Here is a 25,440-nt window from a genome sequence, read left to right on the forward strand (position 1 = left end):
GGTCTATAATTATGTTATTATTAGCACTATATCAAAGAAATATTTGTCACTCAAAACCTGTTCATTTCACACGGTCACACAAGCATGAAAATTATTGGGTCATAGCTATTGGGTATATTCAGGGCATATCCATTACACTAGCTATATTATAAAGTTTGTATGCAATGAGCCCAATGTATGTATGTTCAACATAAATAACTGAGTTAGGAATTACCTGTTTCAAGCCAAATATTCAAATAAAGAATGTTCTAGTAGACAACTGCAGGTTGCACAACAGTATTAAGGACAGACGATACGTTCCTCAATAATATATTATTTTTTCTAAGATTTTGTCATTGAAGTATTGCAACTTTAACATGTTCACTCGAAAAAACTTGAGGTACCTTACCAGGCATTTGTGCAAGATACCAGAGGATGTTTTTCCTATAAAATCCTTTTGGAAAAAAAACTTACTTAGCCAATAACACATTTTTTGTTGTTTCATTTTTTAAAAGACAATTAGAAACCAGTTTAGAAATCAGAAGGTAATTAAGATTTTGAATATTTTCCACATAATTCGAAGGAATACAAAACAGACATTTGAGGAACGTATCGTCTGACCTTAAATTCTGCTATATATTCTTTCCAAAATTACCCACCTTTAGTATGGCCTCACTCATTCAGAACAAATTTCTCAGATGTTTTACTTTCACATCTTGTAGTACTACTGTTACTTAACATTTCAGTACAAGAAGATACATACCCATCCAGCAAGAAGGCGTTCAAGTTTGTTCACATCAAAGTCAATTAGGTGCTTGAAAGCCATGTGTTTGGCCTCATCACTCAATCCTGAAATAAAATTTTAAAAAAATATACATTGGTCTCATTTATTTTTTTCTTCTATTTTTTCTGGAAAAGAATATATTGTTTCACATCTCAGAAAAAATCTGGGCACCTACCTCTCTGCTAAAGTCCTGTAATCAAGGGGAAAACTCGGGAATTATTTTGGGTCGGCCATGTTTTGACGTGAACCTTGAGTGTAATACTGTTATGACACCTGCAAATGGCTGCAATAAAAATTAATTTTTTAAAAAAAATATTTATTACCTGAATAATAAGTTCATAGATTTGTGTATGTGATGGCATATTTGATTTTTTATATTTCATGCTAATAAAGCAGTTTAGGCCAAATGAAAAAAGTCTCTGTTTACCTGATAAATGTGTGTATCATCAGGATTTCACATGTACTGTAAATTAAGATTTTTAATTATTTTTCCTCAATCAATGAGAATGAAAGTTTTACCTAGTAATGTTGAAATACTGAACTTATGTATAAGTGTGTTATGTATGATTCTCTGATGTGTGCTTTTGAGTTTTTGGACAATTTTTGTGAAAAAATTGCTTAAATATGATGATTTTTATTAAATAAACTCATCAAATCAAAAAACAAGTGTTATTACTTACAACTGAAACAATGTTGTTTCCACGGAGAACTACCTTGTCTGTCACTACACTGCAAGCACTTTAGGATCTGCTACATTTATCAGCCATGACAGCCCGATTGGCTATGGTGCTGCCAGCTCTGACTGCCATTAGAGGCTGAAGCAATAAGAATTAGTCATGGCTACTTCTTAAGAAGTTGGCACTCAGTTGCCTTAAAACTTAATCATTAGTTTATTGAGTAAAGAAAGAGAGAAATCAAAACAATATTAGAGCAGTCAGACCGAAAAATGAAGGAAAAAAGTCAGAGTAAACGAGGTCCTTTCAAAGTCCAAGATGGCCGTAAAAGGGGGTCCCCCCTCAGTGGATGGAAGAAACGAAAGCCTAATTATGTGAGGGGGGCACGTATCTGCCAAAATCAGCAAGACTGGAGAGTGCATTTTAAGAGACAATGCTTACCAACTAAACCCTCAACAGCCTATCATGCAACTCCGGCCGAAGGCAACATGCTTCATGCAAATTCTACTCCTGGCCCAGAATATAACACCGACTTATTAGATGCAGGGAAGACATGCGACATGTTCAACAAAGCATTCCATCTTCATAATGAAGTTAGCCCAAACTGCCCTACCAACTTGCAGTTTGACTACCAGGCCGAAAAACAAAAAGGGGTATGCTGGAAGGAGACTTTGAGGTGCATGTACTGTACACTCCGCACCGAGAGCACGAAACTGTATGGGGAGATAGAAACTGGACTGAGAGGACCTAATACAGCTAAACCAAACATTACCCTATGGACAGCCCTGATGGACAACCCCATTATGGGAACTACACTACAGGAAGTGTTCCTGGCCCTCAACTGCCAAGCACCATCTTATAGTGGTTTGCAGTACAATGCTAACAAGGTAGGATCCAGGATTATAAACATGGTTAGAGAAGATCTACAAAGGCAAATGACTCACCTCAAAGATGTACTGGAGAGCTACGGATTTCCACGTCAAACTCCGATTCCCGTGGAAGGTGACGGACGCTACAACAATCCCCTCTACTGGTCCAGAGACAGAAACCCATTTCAACCTACAACACAAAGTACATATACCATTTCCGAAGATGTTACACCAAGCAAAAAAATTATTGGAGTGGTCACAAAAAACAAACTCCATCATAAACGAAGCCAAGGAACCAAGTATCTGGATCATCCCGGGAAGTGTACTGCCACCTTAATGATGGACCAGCCCAGGGGTAGAGAGGACTTGGCCACAGAGGAAATCTGCCGAGAGTTCCTAAGTGGCCCAGAGCCTACCTACTAGTACATAGGCCAGATCACCTCTGATGGAGACAATGCAGCCTACCGTGGAGTGCAGAAGGCAATGAAAGAGCATGGACAGACCGTGGAGGCCGTACGGGATACTCGTCACCTCGCCCAGTCACAGAAAAAAGCAATTGATGCTGCAAAGTTTAGTCAAAGAATGTTTCCAGGTAGAACAGCTGCAGACAGACAAGCTACAAAGAGAAAGTTCCCCGTCGACCTGATGAAGAGGTGTACAGCCGAGTACGATCACGCACTGAAAAAATTCCCAGGGGACACAGAGAAGCTGTTCAATGTTCTAAGCTATGCAACGGTTGCTATCGTCAATTGCTACTCGGGCAAATGTGGAAGGACCTGTGCCAGCCACTCACTAGTATGTAGAGGCCTACCTGAAAAGTGTTGGCCCAAAGAGTTTCTCCCACCCCATGCAAGGAAGCTACAACCTACAGAAGAAGACCAGGAGACCCTACGTCAGCTAGTGAACTTCCGCTTTAACAGGAATACACTTACCTCTACCAGGTATGGGACCAACACTCAGAAATCCGAGGCACACCACAGAGGTTATTCGAGGTCAAATCCAAAGAATGCTACATGTTCCGTGATCTACTCCGCCATACACAGGATGAATCATGGACCACTTCCATGAAGTGTGCTGCCCTTGGAGCTCCATTGCCGTCAAACACACATGTGACCCGTCAACTGCAAAAGAGACCAGAAAAATACCTATCTGACAAATTACGAAAAAAGTCTGTGACATACCGTAAAAAGAGACTTGAGAACGTGAGAGAAAAATTAACATGTATTTCAAAGAGGGACTGATACCAATGTCGGATACGTGAAGAGGATGAGTGATCCCCCCCTTACCGAAGAGAAGTGAAGATTCTTACAGCAAAACAAAGAAATGACTTACCTTAAGTTCTCAAAGAGACAATCAGGATGGCCCGCATGCTTTAAACAGACTTTAGGAATGAACTTTTTACATAGTTGTCTATCGTTATCAACTGCTGCGTCTTCTAGACGTAAGTGTAATAGATTAATGCAAAGACTATTGTGACATATGTGCGAGATGTGCTTATCATGTGGAATATGTAATGTGTTTGTATGAAGCATGTACATGAATCTGTGTGCTAATAGGACTTTTCTCGTTTTGTCTGGAAATGTGATTTTTACCCTCCCGTATGTTGGCCCTATATTATTTCCCCTCTGTCTTCTATTTGTAGCTAAATTACCATAAAAAAAATTGCACCCCAACCCATTCACCCTACCCGTATCAATTTTTTCAAGCAAAATCTCTAATTTTCCCGCCACCAGTCAGCATCCATGATGTAGATAAAAAAAAATCCCCTTAAGGACCCAGACTCCCCATATAAGCTAAAATTAACATGTAAGTTTCATGTAAATATAAACACTTACCTTCCAAATGCCCTCGCTGCAGGTTGCACAACAGTATTAAATTCTACTGTATATTTTTACCAAAATTACTCACATTTAGTATGGCCTCACTCATTCAAAACAAACTTCTCAGATGTTTTACTTTCACATCTTGAAGTACTACTGTTACTTAACATTGCAGTACAAAAAAATACATACCCATCCAGCAAGGCGTTCAAGTTTGTTTACATCAAAGTCAATTAGGTGCTTGAAAGCCATGTGTTTGGCCTCATCACTCTATCCTGAAATAAAATTTAGAAAAAATATAAATTGGTCTCATTTATTTTTTCCTTCTATTTTTACTGGAAAAGAATATATTGTTTTACATCTCAGAAAAAAATCTTGGCACCTACCTCTCTGCTAAAGTCCTGCAATCAAGGGAAAAACTCAGGAATTATTTTGGGTCGGCCATGTTTTGACCTTGAACGTAATACTGTTATGACACCTACAGCACTTTTTGACGATCAAATGTTGAAAGAGAATGTCAGATAATACAATTAGCATACATGTATCAGCATCAAGTTTTATCTCATTGTACAACTATAGTTGTTAAGTAATTTTACAACATATTAATGGTATAATAGATAGTATGTATACAAATTATTGTCAAACATTTATGAAAATAAATTATAAATCTATGTTAGAAGCCCCTGACTTATAACCGTAAAATACAGGAATTAACATTTACTTGAACGATGATGAGAAAGGAGAATTCCCCTCAGTTGTCTTATCAGTTTTTGGTAGTCGTAATTGTTTAGGTGAACTCCATCACAAAGAATCTGTTGTTTACTCTCAGGGAATCCTCTTCATTTTCAGGAAGTCAGCTGATGATTTTTACAAAATTCCTGTAAAAACTGTTGGTTTCAATGACTCCTAACTTATAATTCTCAGGTGGAATAGTCCTAGTTCTTTGCCTCGGAAAACAACTCAGAACAGTGACAGTTTTTAAATGAAATCGGTTCCTTAATTGTGTCAAAAATGTGACAAGCTTCGCAATAACACATTCTGCACTCCAATCCGAATCAACTACATCCAAATCGTTACCCCGTAGACAAACTATAAGATGGTGTGGTTTATAGTGTCTCACGGCAGAAGTAAACAAAGCTAAGTGGCGATCACACGCTACTAATCCTCCGCCAATACCAAAGTATTTAACTGAGCTCAGGCCAGCAATATTGTACGCTGACGCACTCGAATGGTGCGCGGCTAGGATAAGGCTGTCCGAAGAAAGTCACAGTGTACCATCCGTAGTAACTTCTCTGAACTACATAGATATGACGTCATAATGGCATATGACGTCAAGTCACTGCAAATTTGAGCAGACATGACGGGGAAGTATCATAATTTTTACATTCCTTTCACATCACATGTAGAATTTCTTTACGTTGATGTTTAATTCATGTGTCTGGATTGTTGTTTTGAGGCTGTTATGATGGTAAATATTTGCAGTATAATATCGTTATTCCTTTTTCTTGTCTAACATGTACGTATTCAAACAATTACAAAAAATGAATGTGAAATGTTCCCCCTTACACGTCCGTAGATAGAAGTAGAATTTATAAATCGTAGATATATTAGACTGGCACAAGTGAATAATAAGGATTAATTGAAGATATTCTGTGTGAATCTACTAGAGAAATATGTCCTCTAACTGAATTTTGCTGGGGGATTGTATGTATTTTATCCCATTTTGTATAAATTGCGATGAAGAGTGGAAAATGACCCCTTGTATGTGGGTAAGTTGAATTTCTCGTGAAATATTTTCTTAAGAAGTAAAATTCAGACTTACCCCCAGCACTTTATATATACCCAAGAATACGTTTAATTGATTTATGTAACAAGCCGTTTACAATAACATTGTTTTTCACTTGTGCCGATGCGATTTTTGTGCAACATTTAAGAAAATTTATGTGTCCGTCACGTGATCAACACAGTCATGTGATATCACAAAAATGCCTTTTTATAATACCTTATTCAACTCTTTACAACGTAACCGTGTAGGTATACATAGAGTACAAATTGAAATCAAAACATAGCTCAAAATAAAATAGTATATATCTAATGCATATTAAGCCTTCGGACAGCCTTAACATGGCTGCGTGTGCGCCGAGATAGTATTTTAGTCTCTTCACATGCGAATCGCCTATGCACAATGTGACATTACGAAATGTACATAATAAGAGAGAGAGGCTCCAATTACGTAATACGTACAGATCGCTCTAATTAGAAAATATGGTATCACTTACCTTGTTCTTTCGATCAAATGAGTCTAGCTTATGTATAATCCAAAACAAACAAGTAACGAATTTGGAGCAGCCATGCTATCAAAACAGATTCTGGACCTGGGTCAGTTCGCCATTTTTCCCCGCAGTTACACAAGATGAAATTTTCCCAAGTGACGCTATCGATTTTACTATGAAAACACACTACAATAGAACACTTTAACTATAAGTCGTTGCACAAGTCGTTGTTACATATTTTGTCGATGGAAAGACCTATCAAATATAGATTATTTACAAGTTATCTTCGAAAACCTTCTAGACTCAAAGTTGCCTTTGTTTACGAACTATTAAATTAAGATTGCGCATGCGCATTCAGTAAATATGCAAATTTGAGTGCTATAAATACCACCCGGAGTCACCGCTATGCGCATTATGAAAGTAAACACAAGGCAACATATATAAATGATTTATTTGCATAAATCATTTATTGAATGATTTGACCAAGCCTTGGCTAAATCCAGTTCTGTCTGACGCCATGACGTCAGACAAATAGTGGTTATAGGTATGGTGTTAGGGGCACTAATATGATTTACTAATATGCAATCAACGCAAGAGATGATGGGAGGCAGATTTACATAACTTAAATTACCTTATTCGTGAGGGGTAATATCGCTTTTTGATCTCATTTTCTTAAGGAATCAAATAAGGAAGAAAAAATTCCGGAAGGAAAACTAAGCAAGAGTTGGTCAGTGTGGGAAGGGAGGGGGTTGAGGATAAGGTGGTTACCGTTCCCTTCCTAGACAACGTAATATGTGCCTTGAAATAGCATAATTATCGCCTCATTAACTGTTAGCTTAATATTTATATCGCAAAAGAGCTTCCCTTTATTGTGCTAGTGTAAAAATAAGCCGTCGATTGTAAAAGTCAGTGCTTCTCGCAAAAGTAAATTGGTCACTGCATTTTGAAATCTTGATTTTTTTGGTCATCTAAGTCACTTACGTGACCTAATGCTAACTGATTTTGTCCATGGTCGTATGTTAACATTTAAAACATTTGCAGCTTCTTTCTTCTTTGGAACCACTGAACTTATTTCAACCAATTTTGCCATGCAACATCTATGGATAAGGTAAACATAAACTGTGAAATTTATGCCCCCGGGGCCGCATGGGTAGGACAAATGTAATCTTGAAAACCTTTCCTTCTGGATTGTTAAGCAATCAAACTGTTGTCATGATTGTAATAAGGATTTAGCCTCAACCAGAATTATGAAATATATGGCTCCAGGTTCTGGAGCTAGCTTGGAATCTTTTGATTATATAGTAAAAATGAGATTTTTTTCTGATATTTTTCTTTCACCTGCTGCTTTGAGAATTATTGAGAACCCTGAGTAAGCTAAATACAAAAATGGTTTTTGTGTCGTTTACTATGGTGCATGGGTAAATTTCATCCAGTAAAAGATGATACATAGTATAAAATAGACACAAAAGTATATGCATTCTGAAGTGTCTGTATATGCACTACCTTTTTATTGGCACTAAACCATATCTTAATAAATCACACCCATATGGAAAATCAACACTTCTTTAATCTTTTTCGTCAATTCCCATGCAGATATCATGCACCCAGTGCGCACAGATTGTGCATTCAACCCACCTATTGCTTTCACTAGGGTTACAACCATCTGCAATACACACACTCCACGTCCAAGAAAAGGACACTCTTCAATATGTGTGACATAAGGTCACAGTTTGTATACTGCAGACACAAGGTGAATAATAGTGATATATCTGTTATAGCTGAGCATTTCTGCAACTTTCTATTCCTCTAAACTTCGCCCCACCCCCCACCCCCACCCCCACCCCCGTGATGCAGCGAAGACTAGCAGGTCATCTACCCACCCTCATATTTTAATTATTTGTTTCGTCTTGAATTCTTCTATTTCTTGAAATTTTATCGCACTTATTACCTAGTGCAGTCTCTCTATCCTTGGAGATTTTTATATTTCTCTTTTTTGAACTATAATGCTAGTATCGACCTCAGGTTTTCACCTTCGTGATTATTTGGGGAATTAGCTGTGTCTGATGTGAGTAAATCACAATCACAGTATAAATCTAAAAAAGACAGAATCAAATCTGTAGAATTATAATGAACTTTATTTCTTCAGACCAGATCGGAAAGTCTTTTTAAGGTCTTCCGACTTCCTTCGGAAGACCTTATTGTTTTCCGTCTGTTTTCTTATTATTATTGTTATTATTCTTTTTTTCATAGTTATGGCGATATCTCAGCTGTGAGTAAGCAGATTTCAGAGATTTTTTCAGAGAAGATGCATCATGTAAATATCTCCAGACGTGTTTTTTCATTTTGTCAAAATTCACTTCTGTTCGCGATTTCTGGGGAAATTTGTATTTTTTAAATGGCATTTTGTCCAGAATTTTTCTCGAGAACGGCTAAAGATATGAAATTGAAACTCGATGAATAGATAGAACATTAAATTCCAATATGGGGAACGACCTTTATTTTTCGTCGTCGGCACTTCCGGTCGCAAACGGAAGTGAATTCAAAAAGTCTAATTTTTCAACTTTTTTGTTTTTCAATATTTTTCTTTAGGATTTACAGGGTTTATATAGTGTCTTACAAGAATTCTAAAAATGTATTCAATATTTTAATGCGTGCATTTATTGCAAAGATATGACCGATCCAAACTTTTTCCCACTGTCTGGGGTTCGAATCCTGCTGGAAGCAGTTAATTTTTTCTTTCTTTGTTTTTCTCTTTTTTTCGGTTGCTAATGACTTCTCTCTCTTTGAAAACATGTATGGTAGTTTTTGCTGATTTTTAAAAGTTTTTTTTGTCAGAGATTCTGTAGAAAACCTTTCGACATATACTGAATATCTTTGCATCTATAATATGTCCTTCTAAAACTACTTTAAGGATTTCATTCTTGTTCCTTATATATGTGTAAAATGTAGCAATTCACCAAATGACCTTGAACTTTGACCTTGGCCTTTGACCTTGGGTCAAATGAAAAGTAAGGACATGCATCCAGCTCCAGTATCAGGTAAAAACATAGAAAGTAAAGATTTCCTTTTTGTTGTTTTGGGGGGGGGGGGTGACCTTGATCTTGACCTTGACCGAAAGGTCACAATCAGGCTTAAGGATGTGAAAGTATTTACAATTCTTAGTTTAAAAGAGGCATAAAATAAATAATTCATCCCCCCCTTTCTTAAAATAAAATCACATGAACAACAACGTAGAATATTTCTGTAAAATTCAAACCAGACCTCGGATCGACACCATATTTGGTACAAATGTAGTATAGACCTCAGAGAAACTTTCTTCAGAGTTTTACGGTGAGTCTTATAAGTTTATAGAAGTCATGAAGTTTCACGGCAAAAACTACAAGTTCTGTTGTGTTTGAAATTAAAGTGCAGGTGAACGAAGAAATGATCTAAACCTTTTATCGACTATTTCTTCAGATGTCGCTAGTAGCATTCGATTTTCCTGGTATGATACATTTTAATACCAAGCATTCTCTCTTCCTTTTACATTTGGAATTTATTTGATTTTTATTTAGAATTAATCAGTTTCCAGAAATAGCGATTTTTGGTATATTAAAAACAATTCTCGCTTTCATTGTCGTGTTTCCCTTCTAAAAATGCATGTTGGGAGTTTAATTTGTGCTACACATATTTAATTTAACCCAAAGAAATGCTTATTTAAATGTTTCATATTTATTTCAGGATATTCAATCAGAAATGTTAAAATCCGAACCCGATCTTTTAAGCTTACAACAAGGCTATTTTCAAATAATTCAGCATGCTCACAATATCGATGAATCGGGCTACAGTCCATTAATACATTTTCATTAGGCAACAGTGTTAACGTTTTCTCACGCAGCCCGTCCCTTGTTATTTTATACACTGCTTGCAAGTTCAGGAACTATTTCCTTTTACGGAACTTCTTTCTTCCCCTACCGATTCTAAAAATACGTTTGTATTTATTCTATTGTCTTAAACAATTAACTTACCTAAATTTATCGGAATGTGTAGCACAGTGGTTAGCGCACCTGCCTTTCAAACCAAGGGTTTTGAGTTCGATCCCAGCTGGAGGAACTTTTTTTTTTTTTTTTTTGCATTTTTTTTTCAGCTCAAATGACACGAAAACACTTAAAAAGGTGGAAAGGTCTCTAATTGTTCTCTGAACAATAAGTTTACTAGTTATTATTAAGGTCTTCCGATATATATGATAAGATATGAATATGAAACTTTCTGAGGTGATAGAGCATCAAATGTAGATATGTTGATCGTATTTTTCGTCGTTCGTACTTTCGGTCGCAAACGGAAGTGAATTCAAAAATGTTAAATTTGTAACTTCTTTGTTTTTCAATATTTTTCTCTGGATTTACAATAGAGAGTCTTCTAAGAGTTCTAAGTCTGTTTTCATCATTTTGATTGATGCATTTATTGCAAAGATATGACCGATTCAAACATTCTCGTATTTTTGCGGGTTCGAATCCTGCTGGGACGGGAGATTGTTTCTCTCTTTTTTCAGTTGTAAATGATATTTTTCTCTGTGAAGACATGTATGATAGTTTTTGCTAATTTTTTAAAGCTTTTTTAACAGAGATTCTACAGAAATCCTTTAATAATCATGATCTATGTTGAAAGACTGTGTTACATAAGCGCAAAAAAATACCTTCAATAAAGTAATAAATGAAGTGAGGTAGCATAGCGATCTGGGGAAAAGTTCGGTCGGAAGACCACTTGTTGCCCTAGCAACAAGAAACGCATCTAGTTTTTTAATCAATACAAATCAATATCAATCAATCATAATAAAGTTTACAACCTGTAGTAGTTATAGTGTAAAAAGGTAAACATCATTATTTATCAACAAAGTCACGAACACTATTGAAGAAAAATTCATTTATGAAAGAAAATAACACTTTTTTTTTTTTACCAAAATAAAGAATAATTAAGCTTACCGATTAAACTGTTACAAATGTTTGTCATAATGATCAATATATAAATAAGCGAATACCAAAGATTAAATAAATTTAAGCAGTTTTAGAATTTAGCGCTACTACTTTCGGTTTTATCATATAAACACTAAGTTATTCGCCTCCGCTTGCGAAAAAGTTGCACATAAAATTTTAGCGGTAAATTCGAAACAGAAAAATTTCAAAGTAAACACAAAGTAAAAAATCAAAGAAAAACTTGATGAAAATTATAGATAAAATATGATTTAGAAATTAGGTAAAAATAAAGTGAATTGATATATATGTAAATGTGCAAAACACAATAAAATATTTTCTACCAGTAAGCGAGTAAGTTATCAATGAAAAATAATTTTAAACACAACAAAACAGTAAAAATAATCAACAAAGAAATCTACAAATTCCTTTTAAAATCCTCAACTTAACCTAAATGAAAACTTTCAATCTTATTTAAATATTGTTATATTAAAATGAAAATTATTTAAGTAATTAGAATAAAAATGTTAGCTTACCTAAAAAGAATCAAATCTGTAGAATTACAATGAACTTTATTTCTTCAGACCAGATCCGAAAGTGATTTTTGCAAAAATCACAAACCGATGCGGTCACTCTACAGACTTGAATTTTGACCAATCAGGATGCACGTTACAGAATAGTTTTAGCCAATTTTAGGAAAAAATCGTGTTATGTTTGACACCAATCGCTCAACTAATGAAAGTGTTCAATTACTTATCTGTCCGCGGACACTTTTTTTTTATAACAAAGAAGGATTAAGAAATCACGAAACAAAGTAAACATTTTCCGTGATGAGGAATTTCGAAGTGTCAAGTTAAGTGTATAAAGAATTTATTTCCAAAGATGCCGAAATAAAGAAAATTTATTTATTTACTCAATGGCTTGATATGACTATTTGATCTGAAGAGACATGTTAATTTAGTTCAAAGGAAGTGAGAATTAACTTTGTTACCTAGAAATCTAAAATCTAAATAATCACGAGTAACGACATGTCACTATCAAAAGAACAAAAGATTTTTCTTCAATTAAAGTAAACACGACAAGAAACTGTGCAAAACTGAGTAATCTTACATTTTGACAATTAAAACTATATTTCCGTTTTCATTAATTAAAAATCATATGTTTAAGCTACATTTTAATTTAAAATCACGAATTAAAAATTCATTTATTTATAACTGTTACATTAAAAGTTTAAACTATCTATAACTATCACCCTCAGATATAGATAAGTTTAAACTTTAGATGTAAACTTTTAATGTAACAATAGTATGAAATAAAAAGGAAAGGTACCTAAAGTTCGATGAGCTTCATTAAATGTCTTTTAAAATACTATATCAGGCGACTATGCATTCCTTTAAAACCTCTCTATATGATAGATGATATATGATTGCATCTAAATCATTGTGAATGACATTGCGGGAAATTTCGATTAAATTTTATTTTATTGTCAATCTTTTTCAATTTCAAGTAATTTGTTTCAGTTCATAGTGCTCTTATGCATTTAAATATGGGGGTTCTTTCATTTGCTTTGCTTTCACACTGGTGTTAGAAAAATTATGTTGTAACACCCCAACCCCTTTACTCTATGTAAGGATATGGGGTCACAGGTTTGTTTGTGATCTTGAGTTCTAAACCAGGAAGCAAGTCGGAGAAAAATGTAAAAGTTGATGTGTTCCTGTCAGACACGGTGTTCCATGACATTCCCATCTAACTTAGTCCACTAGCTAATTTGTTTATCCTATACTATTTGTCTCCGTTGAACCCTACAAAAATTGCACCAGTCTAATCATCATTTATATAAGTTATTGTGTATTCAAAATTCTCATTTGATTTATGAAAAATAAGTAAAATGAGTAAAATGAAGTTGTTGAATTCCGAAGTACTGAAATGCAAATGTTCCTGAATTTTTCTTCTGTTTTTTTGAACATCCATTTATGTATGGATTTTTAAATTACATGATTGAAAGTTTATACTACAAATAAACACTCAAATTTATGTGCACATAAAAAGTGTTCTTAAACTTGATTGTAATAATCATGGAATTCATTCGGGTGAAATCCCTTTTATCTTGTAAGAATAAGCAATTCAGAATGGCGATAATTGTCATGGCTTTCAGGTAAATTTAATAATGAAAAAATGGTCGATGATCAAATATTTTATTTTAAATATATTGGGGGCTGTTGGGTTTGGTCGGCTTGGGCCGATCGAGAGCTCTTTGAAATATGGCTGATGTGATTGCTTTTCTAGCGGCAGTATATAAGTTGGTGATTATTGGAGCATTTCATGCGAATATGTTGTTAAGTGCAGTATTGCCTGCATTATGTGCCTTTGTAATTGAAATCGAAGCATCTAGGTGCTTTTGATGCGTAATTTTGTACTTGGCAGATTAGGGCAGATTGGCTGTGAACCAGGTACAATAGCCGTAATTCTGCATCATTAGACCCCCCGTCTTGTGTGTGTGATTCCTGGATTGCTGTAGCCTAAATTATATGTCATAATTAACCAGTTTAAGTTTTGCGATCGCTATACAACTTTGCGTACGATGTTAATATATTTAAGAATTGTCTGAATGAGTTCGGGAGCTTTGTTAGATACATGCTGCTAAATAAGAGAAAGACATTGTTTCAAGTGATGTAATTTTGATTTATGTGTGTGTGTGTGTGTGTGTGTAAAGCTCTCAGAATGTGTTTGTCATTGACAAATGGTAGCTGTTATACTGACGTATAATTGATTGATTGATTGTATATTGTTTTACGTCCCATTGGAGAATTTTTCACTCATATAGAGACGTCACCATATACCGGTGAAGGGCTTCAAATTTTGACCTTTACTCTGCACTCAGGGCCATTGAGCAGTGAGGGATTTTTATCGTGCCAACGCCTGTCGTGACACGGGGCCTCGGTATTTAAGGTCTCATCCGAAAGACCCGCAACTTTCACTTCAAAGTGCCGAGCGCATGGCGAAGGAACAGATGCTACCCATTTTTTATCGACTTAGGTCAGTCGCGGCCGAGATTCGAACTCACGAACTCCCGATCACGGAGCGAGCGCTCTACCGACTGAGCTACCTTGAACGGTACTGACGTATGTGTTCTGAGCCTATTTGTGAGATAAAAAGTTTACCTAGTGGAATAATTTGTGAATTGCAGTTACCTTTCCTTTTTGATCTCATTAAACGTCTCAAAATTGAGCTTGTATAATTTAGGGAGCCAATTTAATCCCTCGTATTTTTAGCTTTTTATAGAAAGTTATTAGAGATATTGTCCACCACACCCTTACCATTCTCCCCAGACAGTATTTTTGTAATAATATCTAGGGATGTTTTAAATTGGGATTAGTAATTTTACAGTAGTATTTGCCATTTAATTGACCTTTAACCTCCTACATGTAATGCTTTTGCCAGTTTCTTTGATAATGATGTCATCACGACCCTTTAGCCCTTTTAATGCTTGGTATTCAGAGATTTTCCATATATGACAATTCTAGTTATGTTTAATCAATATATTTTGGAACGGAACCTTTCAAATTTACAGGTTGAAGAACGCTTTTCATGCAAAAGGGATGTATATTGTTGTCACTATCTGGATCGTGAAACATTTACCAACATGTTAATCTTCTGGCAAAGTCATTAAAATCTCATCACGTGTTCTTAATATGATGCAAGATAGGCGAGGGTTTTGATTTTAGACTAGCAAATACTCAACTATCTGACATTCTGTCAGGCCTGAGATTAAAGACAGCTTGAATTGTTATAAGCACTTTATTCTTGTGCTTTCTATTTTTTCTAGCTTTGAAATTCATAACTCTTATTTTCTTAGATTTTACCTTTCGAATAAAATGCGAGTCATTCTGTGAGCGAATGAGTACAGTAACGACAAGTACAATCCACAAAAAATAAGAGGTTTTATAAAGCCAAGAACCTGTTTGAAAAGTGGAAGGATTCTGAAATAGATACCTTTCAAGTTCATCAGATTTACTAATCCCAAAATCAAAGGATATAATATATTGCATTAATCTGCACAAAGAAAGTAAGTGGAGTCCGCTTAAAAATTTACATATGGTATACAATTAATTTAAAGTTAATTCACTTAAGAGTACACCATAATGTTTTAATATGGACGGAATTTTGTCTTTTCTCTGGTGTCGTAGTTTTTCTAACTGATCTAATGATCATCTTGAATACCATGAGGTGGCAATCAAACTTCTTCTTAAGTTCTCTGGTTTTATCATTAAATTTTGTCATGGCAAGACCAGCAGCAGGCGTAAATTTTCAGTACCGACCAGACATATCGTAATAGAAAGCGGACCAAAGCGAACTGTTCGCTTTGGGACGGTCCGCTATGGCCGACTCCGAGCGCCCCTTCAGTCTATAGAAAAACTACTTTCATATAATTAATATAAAAATTATTCAAACAAAACTTGGGCTTTACAGTTTTAGTTAATATATCTAATAGCTCAGCTTATCGTCAAATATGTATTCCGACATGTGTGCCTCATTTTTCAACACGCGATCATAGAAACAGAAATTTCTAAAAATGTTTGTTTACGTTTAATACATGTTCCACATTTTGTGAACTTTATCTTTAGGTATATAGAAATTAGGGTCTCAATAAAATTAGTTTTACATCAGTCTTCTTTGTAAACCTGTATCAGTACATATCACTACTTTATTTTTTATTCCATAGTAACGGTATTAAATGTAAGCACCATCCTCTAGCTGTACTTTAGTTCCCGTAAGTCACAGAGTTCACAGCTGCCTAGCACCTTTAATCCTTGCACAGATATCCGTACAGTTGTGGGTTTTTATCCATACTCTTCAAAAGTCTGTCTGAAAGCATTGATCCTCATTTGAATATGCTTCGCAATTTCAGCCTTCGAGTCTTTTTCCTTCAATTCTGCAAATCAATAATAAAAATATCATAGGTTTTTTCCCCAAACATTTTGAATCTAATGAAGGTATTTCCAGTGGTTAATACATAGCAGATTGAACAGTATCATACATACAAATCAACCGTACTGAGGGAACCAATGAGATTGCTTCAAGATGACGTGATGGTCAGTACTATGATGTTTCTTTGTTTACAAAGACGTGCATCTTCATCTCTCTGGATTTTCATTTATATTTACTGTTATTCTGACTTTTATTTAGTATTCTAATGTGTTAAAACTTTAGAGGATACTTGCAGAACAACTTTTGGAAATTATCCCAAACACTGGGATAATTTCCGTAGGTACAGAATGACACGCTCCGTAAAGTTGATGCTGTGTGTCAATTGTGTGTCAAGCACATCAAGTGTACCCAATTCCTGGTTGGTGAACACCGAATCAAACTTTAGGACACAGCTGCAGTCAAAAACCAATTGTGGATATGCGGATGACAGAAACATTTATTTAGTAGGCTGTTAAACAAACAAAGGGAATTACGTAACAGAATCCCAATTTGAAACACGATCAGACAACATGCTCCTTTCGAGTCAGACTCGAAATGCCAGGAAATGATTTCCGGTAGAAACAAAACAATTTTAATGTGTCTGGAAGAAGGGCACCGTCCTTAGAGACATTCCTATTTAAACAGATAGAGCTAATACATCAAATGATGATGCAGATGAATTAGGTGCCAAAAAGATACAAACCATGGGCAACTATAACTAGGTCAATGGAAGACGAAGACATTTCATTTCATTTGTCTGAGGATTCGCGAGAAAATTCGGACGAAGAACGAGACGAAGAATGGACAAACGACTTGGATAAATAAGCTAATCCAATCACAATTGCGAATGATACCATAGAAGTAAAGTATTCAGAGGATATTCTTTCTTTAATTGAACTGTTACAAGCAAGAAGGAAAATGGTCAGGGATAATAGAAGATAGAATTGCAAAAATTGTTAATGATAGGGCAGACACGCATCGGAGAAACAAAAAAGAAAGACCTTCTGGCAAAACACATGAAACCACAAAATTGTGAAAACATAAAAGTCCCTAGAATCAATAAGGACATCTGGTCCAGCCTACAAAGGAAAGCTAGAGATCAAGACTTAAAACTACACCACATACAAAGTACTATGTGCTAAATCCTTTATCCCTTAATCCTTTAATGGACAAACTTCTGAAAGCACAAACTGGGAAACAAGGACTTACACAAACAGATGCAAGTGATTGTTTTGCTCTGTGCAATGACACTTTACAAGTGGGGTTCTCAGAAATGTCACAAAGAAGATTATAACTTTGACCAGAGCTGTCTAATGAGTACAAGAAACTATGTGCATCAGAAATTCCTGTGACAGATTATTTGTTCGGGGATGACCTGGATTGATTGATTGATTGATTAGGGTTTAACGCCGAGTCGGCAATATTTCAGCCATATTTCGGCGGAACATTAATTCTATATGATCGGTTTTGAAAGATTTTTGGTTTCTCTGGCGGCCCCCAGTGAGCCTACTCTTTTCCGAAAACCAGAAACACGATCTTTTGCGTGCCAAGGGGGTTGCAATCCTTGACACGGGGCACCATTTAACGTCCCATCCGACGGACTTAAAAATTTAAAAATATTTTAAAAGTTTAAAATAAAACTCTGTCTGTGTTTATCAAAAAATTAATTACATTGTGTACCTTTAGATTTTACTGTAAAAATCAGTTTCATGTAAATAATCTAAAATTGTATTAACATTAACATTTGTAAAAAGTTCACGCATCGTCCGTACATTATTGAAAAGTCTACTTCGAATAGGCGAAAAATCAGAACATTCTAAAAGAATATGATTTATAGTAAGCGGACAGTCACAGGATATACATTCTGGCTGAAGTTCTCGATTTAATAAGTATGCATGTGTTATTTTAGAATGACCTATACGTATTCTTGAAATAATCACTTCGTCCTGACGTTTCAGGCCGAAGTTAGATGATATGTTAACTTTGTTTTCTATTGCATATAGTTTACTTGTATCACAAAATTCCCAATATATCTGCCAAAGAGAATTTACATAAAGTTTCACAATATATTTTAGGTCATTATAAGGAATTTTAAAAATGGTAATTTGGTACTGAAGTGCCAATTTTGCAGCACTATCAGCCTCAGTGTTTCCAATGATGCCAATATGACTTGGAATCCAACAAAAGTCAACTACTTTACCTTGTTGAGTGAAATGATAGAACTGGATCCGGTTGTATCAATATTTAATGAATAATTAAAGCTTCATTAAACTGATCATTTTTAATGTGTCATTAAATTCCGTTGTATCAATGTTTTAATGAACGAATCGATGCATTAAAGCTTCATTAACTTCTCTAATTTTAATGAAGCCAAGAGGGCTTCTTTAAACGCTCATTAACAATGGCGGCCAACTTAATGTTTGGTCAGTTGGGTAGAAGAAGAGCGGATAGGGTTTTTAGAGAACGTTTTTCTGTACAAAACATGAGTGAAGAGGAAATTCGGAGGCGGTATCGATTTGGAAAGGAATCAATAAAAAAAATTGTGGATTTACTTGACCCAATAATCGGCCATAGGACTAGAAGGTCGCAGGCATTATCAACAGAATTACAGGTATATAACTGATAAAAAAAACTCACTTTGTAATGTACTGTCCATACGAAAACAATCAACAAACACCACAACCTCCCCTTTCCCTTGTTTTTTTTAGTTGATTACGTCACATATTGCGTCACCTTGGTGGCGGATCCTGACAATATTTACCCATATAATATACAAGAATAATTAATAATTATTATACATATTATACATGAACATGATTATACATACATACATCTCATATTATTTGAATAATCTTGTTTGATTATACACAGGTGAACTGTGACGACAAAATTCTTGAGTGATTCTAAAATATTAGAGTTATTCCCCTTTGTGCATATCATGTAAGCATGTCACAGGTGTTTGGAAACTGACGATCCGCAACTATATGCTAGTATCATATTTTTGGGGGGAAGGGGGGTCTATATATGTCCTTGTACATGTATAAAACACCAACCGACTGTGTCTGGGATATCAAAGGCCAGTCGAATGTAAAAATATTCCGTTTTAAAATAAAAATGCTGTGGCTGTTTTAAAAACACATTTTGTGATACATTTAGAGGAGTCGTCGTCGGGGTGGACCGCGTTTTGTAGTATTTGAATCATTTAAAATCTTTCCTCTAAGATTAATTAGACAATTTATGTAATATCTTGACTTTATTCGCCATCATTATGGAAATATGCCATATTAATGAGGTTGATTTATTTATTCAATGTATGAAAAATGATGAAGGCCCACATTAATAAAATCTGTAACATAAATTACTAAAAAAAATTGAATTAATATACATGTATATGCATGTACACTGTACTACATTTGTATGAAATCCACATATGATTATATATATATATATATAGTGCCAAAAATTACATGTTTAAGATTTAGTTTACATAAAAATATGCAATTCTACAATAGTAATTTTATCAGATTTCACTGTTAATATTGTAGGTCTTCACCATTTTTCGTAAATTGAATAAATAAATCAACCTCATTAATCCTGCGTGTTTCATTATCATTTAATTAAATTCTGGCTGAATTAATTTTTTTTCTTCGTCAGGTGAATTTGCATTAAAGTAATAAATATTTTGGAAGGATTTTTAAATCAAATCTGCTATAAAATCAATCTACATGTAATTAAAATTAGATGTTCCGAATAGAGACGGTAGCGGATTTGGAACACCTAATTTTAATCAGATTGTTATAACATAATTATGAACTCGTTTTTTTTTTTATTTCATGATTTAATGCCGATAAATCGAGAGAAACTGAATTTGGTTTGAATATTATGAACTTTGAACCTAAATTAAGTTTTTTAAAAATCGAAACTAATATATTAACTATTCGGGTTATTTATTTAGTTATCGACAAAAGTGACTTTAAAAAATTTAAATCTAAAATTTAATATTTTACTATTTCTTTCAATTCATATCACAATCTCTTCCGCTGTTAGAAATGTCGGATTGAAAAAGAATTCGGACCAGAACACGGGAAGTTGGTGTTAATTCATGGCATTAGAAAAAAATCGGAGGAACTCAAAATTATCTTAACTAATTTAAACATAAAGTGAAATACATGTATATTAATAATAGTCATATCGTTTCTAATACACTTTAAATTAATATGACATGCATGTATACGTCTATAAAAAACACAACAAAAACTTGCCTATAATACTGACTTTTCCTTTTTTTTCCCCTTAAGGTAGGCCCCTCTCGAAATTTTCTTGGATATAGCAATGCATGTTTTCTTTCTTTGAATCATTAGAATAACATCTTACTAGGTAATTTAAAAACTGACTAAAATTATCATAAAGACATATATACCACTTTATTTCAAATCTTTAGGTTCTCATTTCTTTGCGATATTACGCTAGTGGGAGTTTTCTTGAAGTCGTCGGAGATACTGTTGGAGTGAACAAGTCAACTGTTTCGAGAGTTGTCCGTAAAGTTTCCAGAGCCCTTGTTTCCCTGGCTCACCGATTTATCAGATGGCCTGCCGATGACGAACTTACCATCATCAAAAACGAATTCTTCAATTTAGCTGGATTCCCGGGTGTCATAGGGTGCATAGATGGCACCCATGTACGAATCCAAGCCCCCTCTCAAAATGAACCAGCGTACGTTAATAGGAAAGGCTTCCACTCAGTAAATGTACAGGCGATTTGTGATTATACAGGTATGAGAGAGAGAGAGAGAGAGAGATTTTCTTCGATATTCTGAAATCCCAACTCCTGATATATTTTACTTCAAAACGAGAACATATTTTTCAGGCAGATTTACCAACATCGTAGTTAGATGGCCCGGAAGTACACGACAGTCATATATTCCGTATGTCAGGAATAAGACAAACTATAGAAGAGAAGTTTCACTCGATTAAGGATGGGGTTGTTCTTGGTGACAGCGGTTACGCATGTAAACCTTATCTTATGACCCCGTATCTGAGACCATCGACACCAGCACAGGAACGCTTTAACTCGGCCCATTCGAAGACCAGGGTGACCATTGAGCGTGCATTTGGTTGGTGGAAGAGGCGTTTTCACGTCCTCCATGCTGAAATACGGATGACACCGGAGAGGGTCTGCACAGTCATAGGTACAAGGCTTAGACAGATGTAGTTGATAGGCTTAGGAACATGTTCATTTAGTATTCACAAGTAATTATTTGCATGTTTTAAGGTACCTGTTGTGTGAACGTATACGTTTTGATTTCAGGAGCATGCGCTGTACTTCACAATCTTGCTATTTTATTCCGGGAGCCACTTGCAGACGAAGATCAAGACTTGGACGTCGATGGAAATATTCAAGGGCAGTACAACGGACCCGAGGATGGGAAAAACATAAGAAATTATATCACACAACATTATTTTTAAGAACTTGCATTTATTTTATGTGTACCAACATGACCAATGGAAACAGTTAAGGCGTTTATTGGTATACACTGGTATAGTTATTGTATTTTATTCATAAATTGTATTTGATTCATTTCTATATTGTACAAACACTTTAGGTGCGCTTAACAAATAGCTGTTTTCAAATTCATAAAGTTATACTTGTAGTAATATAGGTTAGAAGAAAAACCCACGAATATGAGAAAAAATGAAAAAGAAACAGTTAATCTTCAGAAGACATATCCAACTCCCGTCTAAGCTTTTTGTTCATCAACCTGTAGTAAACCGTTTGCTCCCGTAATTTCTGTTGTTGTTCCACCAACACTGCGTACTGCATTTGAGTCACGTCTTCAGGTTTTACCCTCTTGCGTTGTCCTATAGTCTCCACCTTTTTTGACCTATAATGTATGTGTTTAGTAAGTAACTATTGATGCAGGATCGAACTTTTGAGCTTATTGACATTCCATAGATTAAAACTTATTAACAAAGCAATGTGTGCAATCATGAATTTCTATTTTATCCTATTATATTACATAATATAATATGTTATAACTTATTACATGTAAAATTTTACATTAGCACATGTAGGTTACAATACGTCGACAGGTAAGTGTAAACACTTTAAATGCAGAACTATACTTAAATTTCGCCAGTTTGAATGGTGATAGCAGATTCTTTTCAGGAAGAGACACATTTTGAATTTGTTATAATAAGTATTGATTATTTATTGAATTAAAAGATATTTATGCACGTCTATATCAACAATTTATTTATTTATGAACTATAATTACATGTTTGGCACCATGCTTGTCGTCGCTGTAGTTGTTATATTTTCTGGTGCGGTTACCTCTGTCGCCACGGGGACCACATTCTGTGCCAGATCAGACTCATCGACGACCTGCTCTCCTTCATTGCTCGGAATGAGCAATTCCGTTAGCATGCACATAGTTTTGGGTGAGCCCAAGATCTCTATGTTGCTTTCTTCTGTTTATGAAAAAAAATTAATAATGCATTTTTGTTTTAATTTTCTGGTGCCCATTACCCTGTAAATACAAATTTCAAATTTTACAAAGTCCCTGGAGGAATCTATAGACTGAGGAGGGTACGTGGAGGGGGAGATTTTCAGAGTAAACAAAAAAGATAACCTTAGACACCTCCTCCAATTGGAAACACAAACTCCTCTTAATACTGTAAGAAAAGACTTGGAAAAAAGAAAAAAATGAAATAAGGTTTTAAGTTTTGTGAAAGCTGTTATGTTCAGCTTTTGGGGGGGGGGGGGGGGGTTCGCGTGTGTTTGTTTGTTGTATTCTTGTCAAAAAATGTCCAAGTCTTACTTTTGTTACAGTTGATGTGGACTCTGACCCCCCGTAAAAAAAATCATGGATATGACCTTAAAGTTGTCAAAATTCACACCCATGTATAAAAAAAATTCTATAATTAGATAAAAAATCATGATAAAACCTTTAAATGAAATAAGATAGACCACCAACTCGAATGAAGTAACCATCCGCGGTTTTCATAAAAATAAGGACACGACACTTTTTATCGTCCATCGCAGTAACTTTTTACGAAAGGTGGCGTTGTTAGTACTGTGACGTCGTTTTGTGAATAAATGTTGAAGGACTGTATTATATTTATTCTGCCTGTTCATGGATTTAAAGAAGGGATTCTTGTGATTTGCTGTTGGGAAGATTTAAATGATACTTAACGAGGTAAATGATTAATGATTTAACATACAGGCGGCATGTAAAGGCGTTGGTTGTGATATCTACTGCTGTAATCATACTGTAATCAATCCCAAACCAAGGGAGAAAACTCGTTTTAGTTTATTAAGGGGATGACCACTTGATTCGGGGGTAAGGGGAGGGGGGGGGGGGGGAGGTCTGGCAAATTTTACAGTCAGATTATTCATTTTCATGTCGGTGAAGGACAGATTATTTATTTCTGAGAAGATCAAGGACAGATTATTTATTTTCTTTTTCACTTCAAAAGGTCTGACGAAAACCCCCCACAAAAACAGCAACAACAACAAAGTCCAAAACTCTACTTCCTTGGGGGGGGGGGGGGGGGCTCTATTTTTTGTGATACTATTAGCAATAGTGGACTAGTCTAGAGGACAAGTTATTTTCTTGCCCAGTTGAGGACAGATTTTATTTATTTTAATCATTTTCGAGGACAGATTATTTATTTCCAAAGTCTGCCAGCCCTCCCCCCTTTCCCCCGAATCAAATGGTCGTCCCTAATTGACCCCTCCCCATATTTCGTAATGAAATGTATCCATGTACTAAATAGTTGTCTACCACTGTGTCTACTTTACTTGAATGAATCAAATCATAATATATCTTTTGTACAAAACTTTAAGACGTATTGCAAATTAACAATAATTGAAATTCAATACATTTTTTCATCGACATGCCTGCTTTAACTTAAACTTACCAAGTGGTTGTGTCTCAAACCCAGACAATCCATTGAATGTCGGCGAATCTTTATATAAGTCGACAATCTTCTCACTGAAAGTAGATAGAGGCTTAGCGCAGGGGCCTCTTCCTGTCTTTCTTTGGGAAATTTTGTTGAGGCTGAACTCTTTCTTCGCCGTTTGGTGCATGTTTGTCCATTTAGTTTTTATTTCTTTTGTGGAACGGCTTGCGATCCCCAAAGAGTTTATTTGCGTCGTGATGTTCTCCCAAATTTCTTCTTTTTTTCGTTTGTTATACTGTTGGTCAATTTACTGTTGAGGACATTAATATTTTTCTCCACTAATTCCGTCAATAACTGCATCTCTGTTGTGTCAAAATTCTTGTCACGGTTTCTAATCGACTTGGATTGCTGTTCTTCTGTCATTGTTAGATTTATGTTATACAGTTATAGGCCTATCGTTCAAGACGCTCGCAGAATTGGTAAAATGACGTAATTTATTTATTTTGCGTCATAATTAAAAACGACAACTATTTGACGGACTTTTAAACTGGTTTCATTAGTGCTTATTTATTAGATAATTGGTAAACAAAGGAAACGCCCACGGACACACCCCCGGAAGTAGTAACGCAATGCATTGCGGGATATTACCCTAATGTTAGTAAATCTTTAATGAATTCTTAAATATTTAATGATTCATTAACTAATAAGACTCTAATAAAGGTTTTGTACAACACGTTTTAATGCCTTCATTAACTAATGCATCATTAGGAATTTAATGATTCATTAGGCTTAATAACTCATTAAATTTAATAAACCGTTGATACAACCGAATCCTGAACTAATATATCTAAAATGTATGGTTGATCGATATTCATGTTTTGTATAGATTGCAAGCAAGAAAGCGAGTCCGAAAATATTGTAAAAGAGTTGTCATTAGAAGATTTAATATACAGTGGCGCCGCGTTTATCCGGACGCCATTTATCCGGACGCTTCACCATCCGGACGATATTTTTTGGGAACCGATTTATTCCACGTTATTTTGTCTCATTAATCCGGAAATTCGCGTTCCGTATCCGGACGGTCAATTTCTACTTCAAAACATAATAGTTCATTGAAAAATGACTCGTTTATCCGGACGGTAATTTTTTAAGAAACGACATTTTCACACTTATCTTGCATTCGTGTTAATTTTTGTAAAAACATTGGCCATGTGGTCAGTTTG

General features: G+C 35.1%; 1 protein-coding gene and 1 long non-coding RNA gene across 2 annotated transcripts; one reads left to right on the forward strand and one right to left on the reverse strand.

The window, feature by feature from the left end:
* Positions 1-3,328: 3,328 nt before the first annotated feature.
* Positions 3,329-4,579, reverse strand: LOC133198967 (uncharacterized). Its single transcript, XR_009722691.1, has 3 exons — positions 4,513-4,579; positions 4,319-4,401; positions 3,329-3,427 (listed from the first exon to the last, which is right to left on the reverse strand). It is a non-coding gene; the product is annotated as an uncharacterized LOC133198967 (long non-coding RNA).
* A 16,657-nt stretch (positions 4,580-21,236) lies between these two features.
* Positions 21,237-21,797, forward strand: LOC133198620 (putative nuclease HARBI1). The gene is made up of 2 exons (XM_061334667.1): positions 21,237-21,504; positions 21,624-21,797. Exons 1-2 carry the CDS (start codon positions 21,243-21,245, stop codon positions 21,779-21,781), a joined length of 420 nt encoding a protein of 139 aa, XP_061190651.1. The 5' UTR covers positions 21,237-21,242; the 3' UTR covers positions 21,782-21,797.
* The last annotated feature ends 3,643 nt before the right edge of the window (positions 21,798-25,440 follow it).

This window comes from Saccostrea echinata, unplaced genomic scaffold (genome assembly GCF_033153115.1).
Source record: "Saccostrea echinata isolate AGI-Se365-2 ecotype Australia unplaced genomic scaffold, CSIRO_AGI_Sech_v1 ptg000033l, whole genome shotgun sequence".
NCBI lineage: Eukaryota > Metazoa > Mollusca > Bivalvia > Ostreida > Ostreidae > Saccostrea > Saccostrea echinata.

What these genes read in the sequence shown, in the direction of transcription:
- LOC133198620 (XM_061334667.1), top strand. Translation starts at nt 21,243, where the DNA reads ATGTCAGGAATAAGACAAACTATAGAAGAGAAGTTTCACTCGATTAAG. An exon ending in GAGGGTCTGCACAGTCATAG is followed by an intron (nt 21,505 to 21,623) that starts GTACAAGGCTTA and finishes TTTTGATTTCAG; the next exon opens with GAGCATGCGCTGTACTTCAC.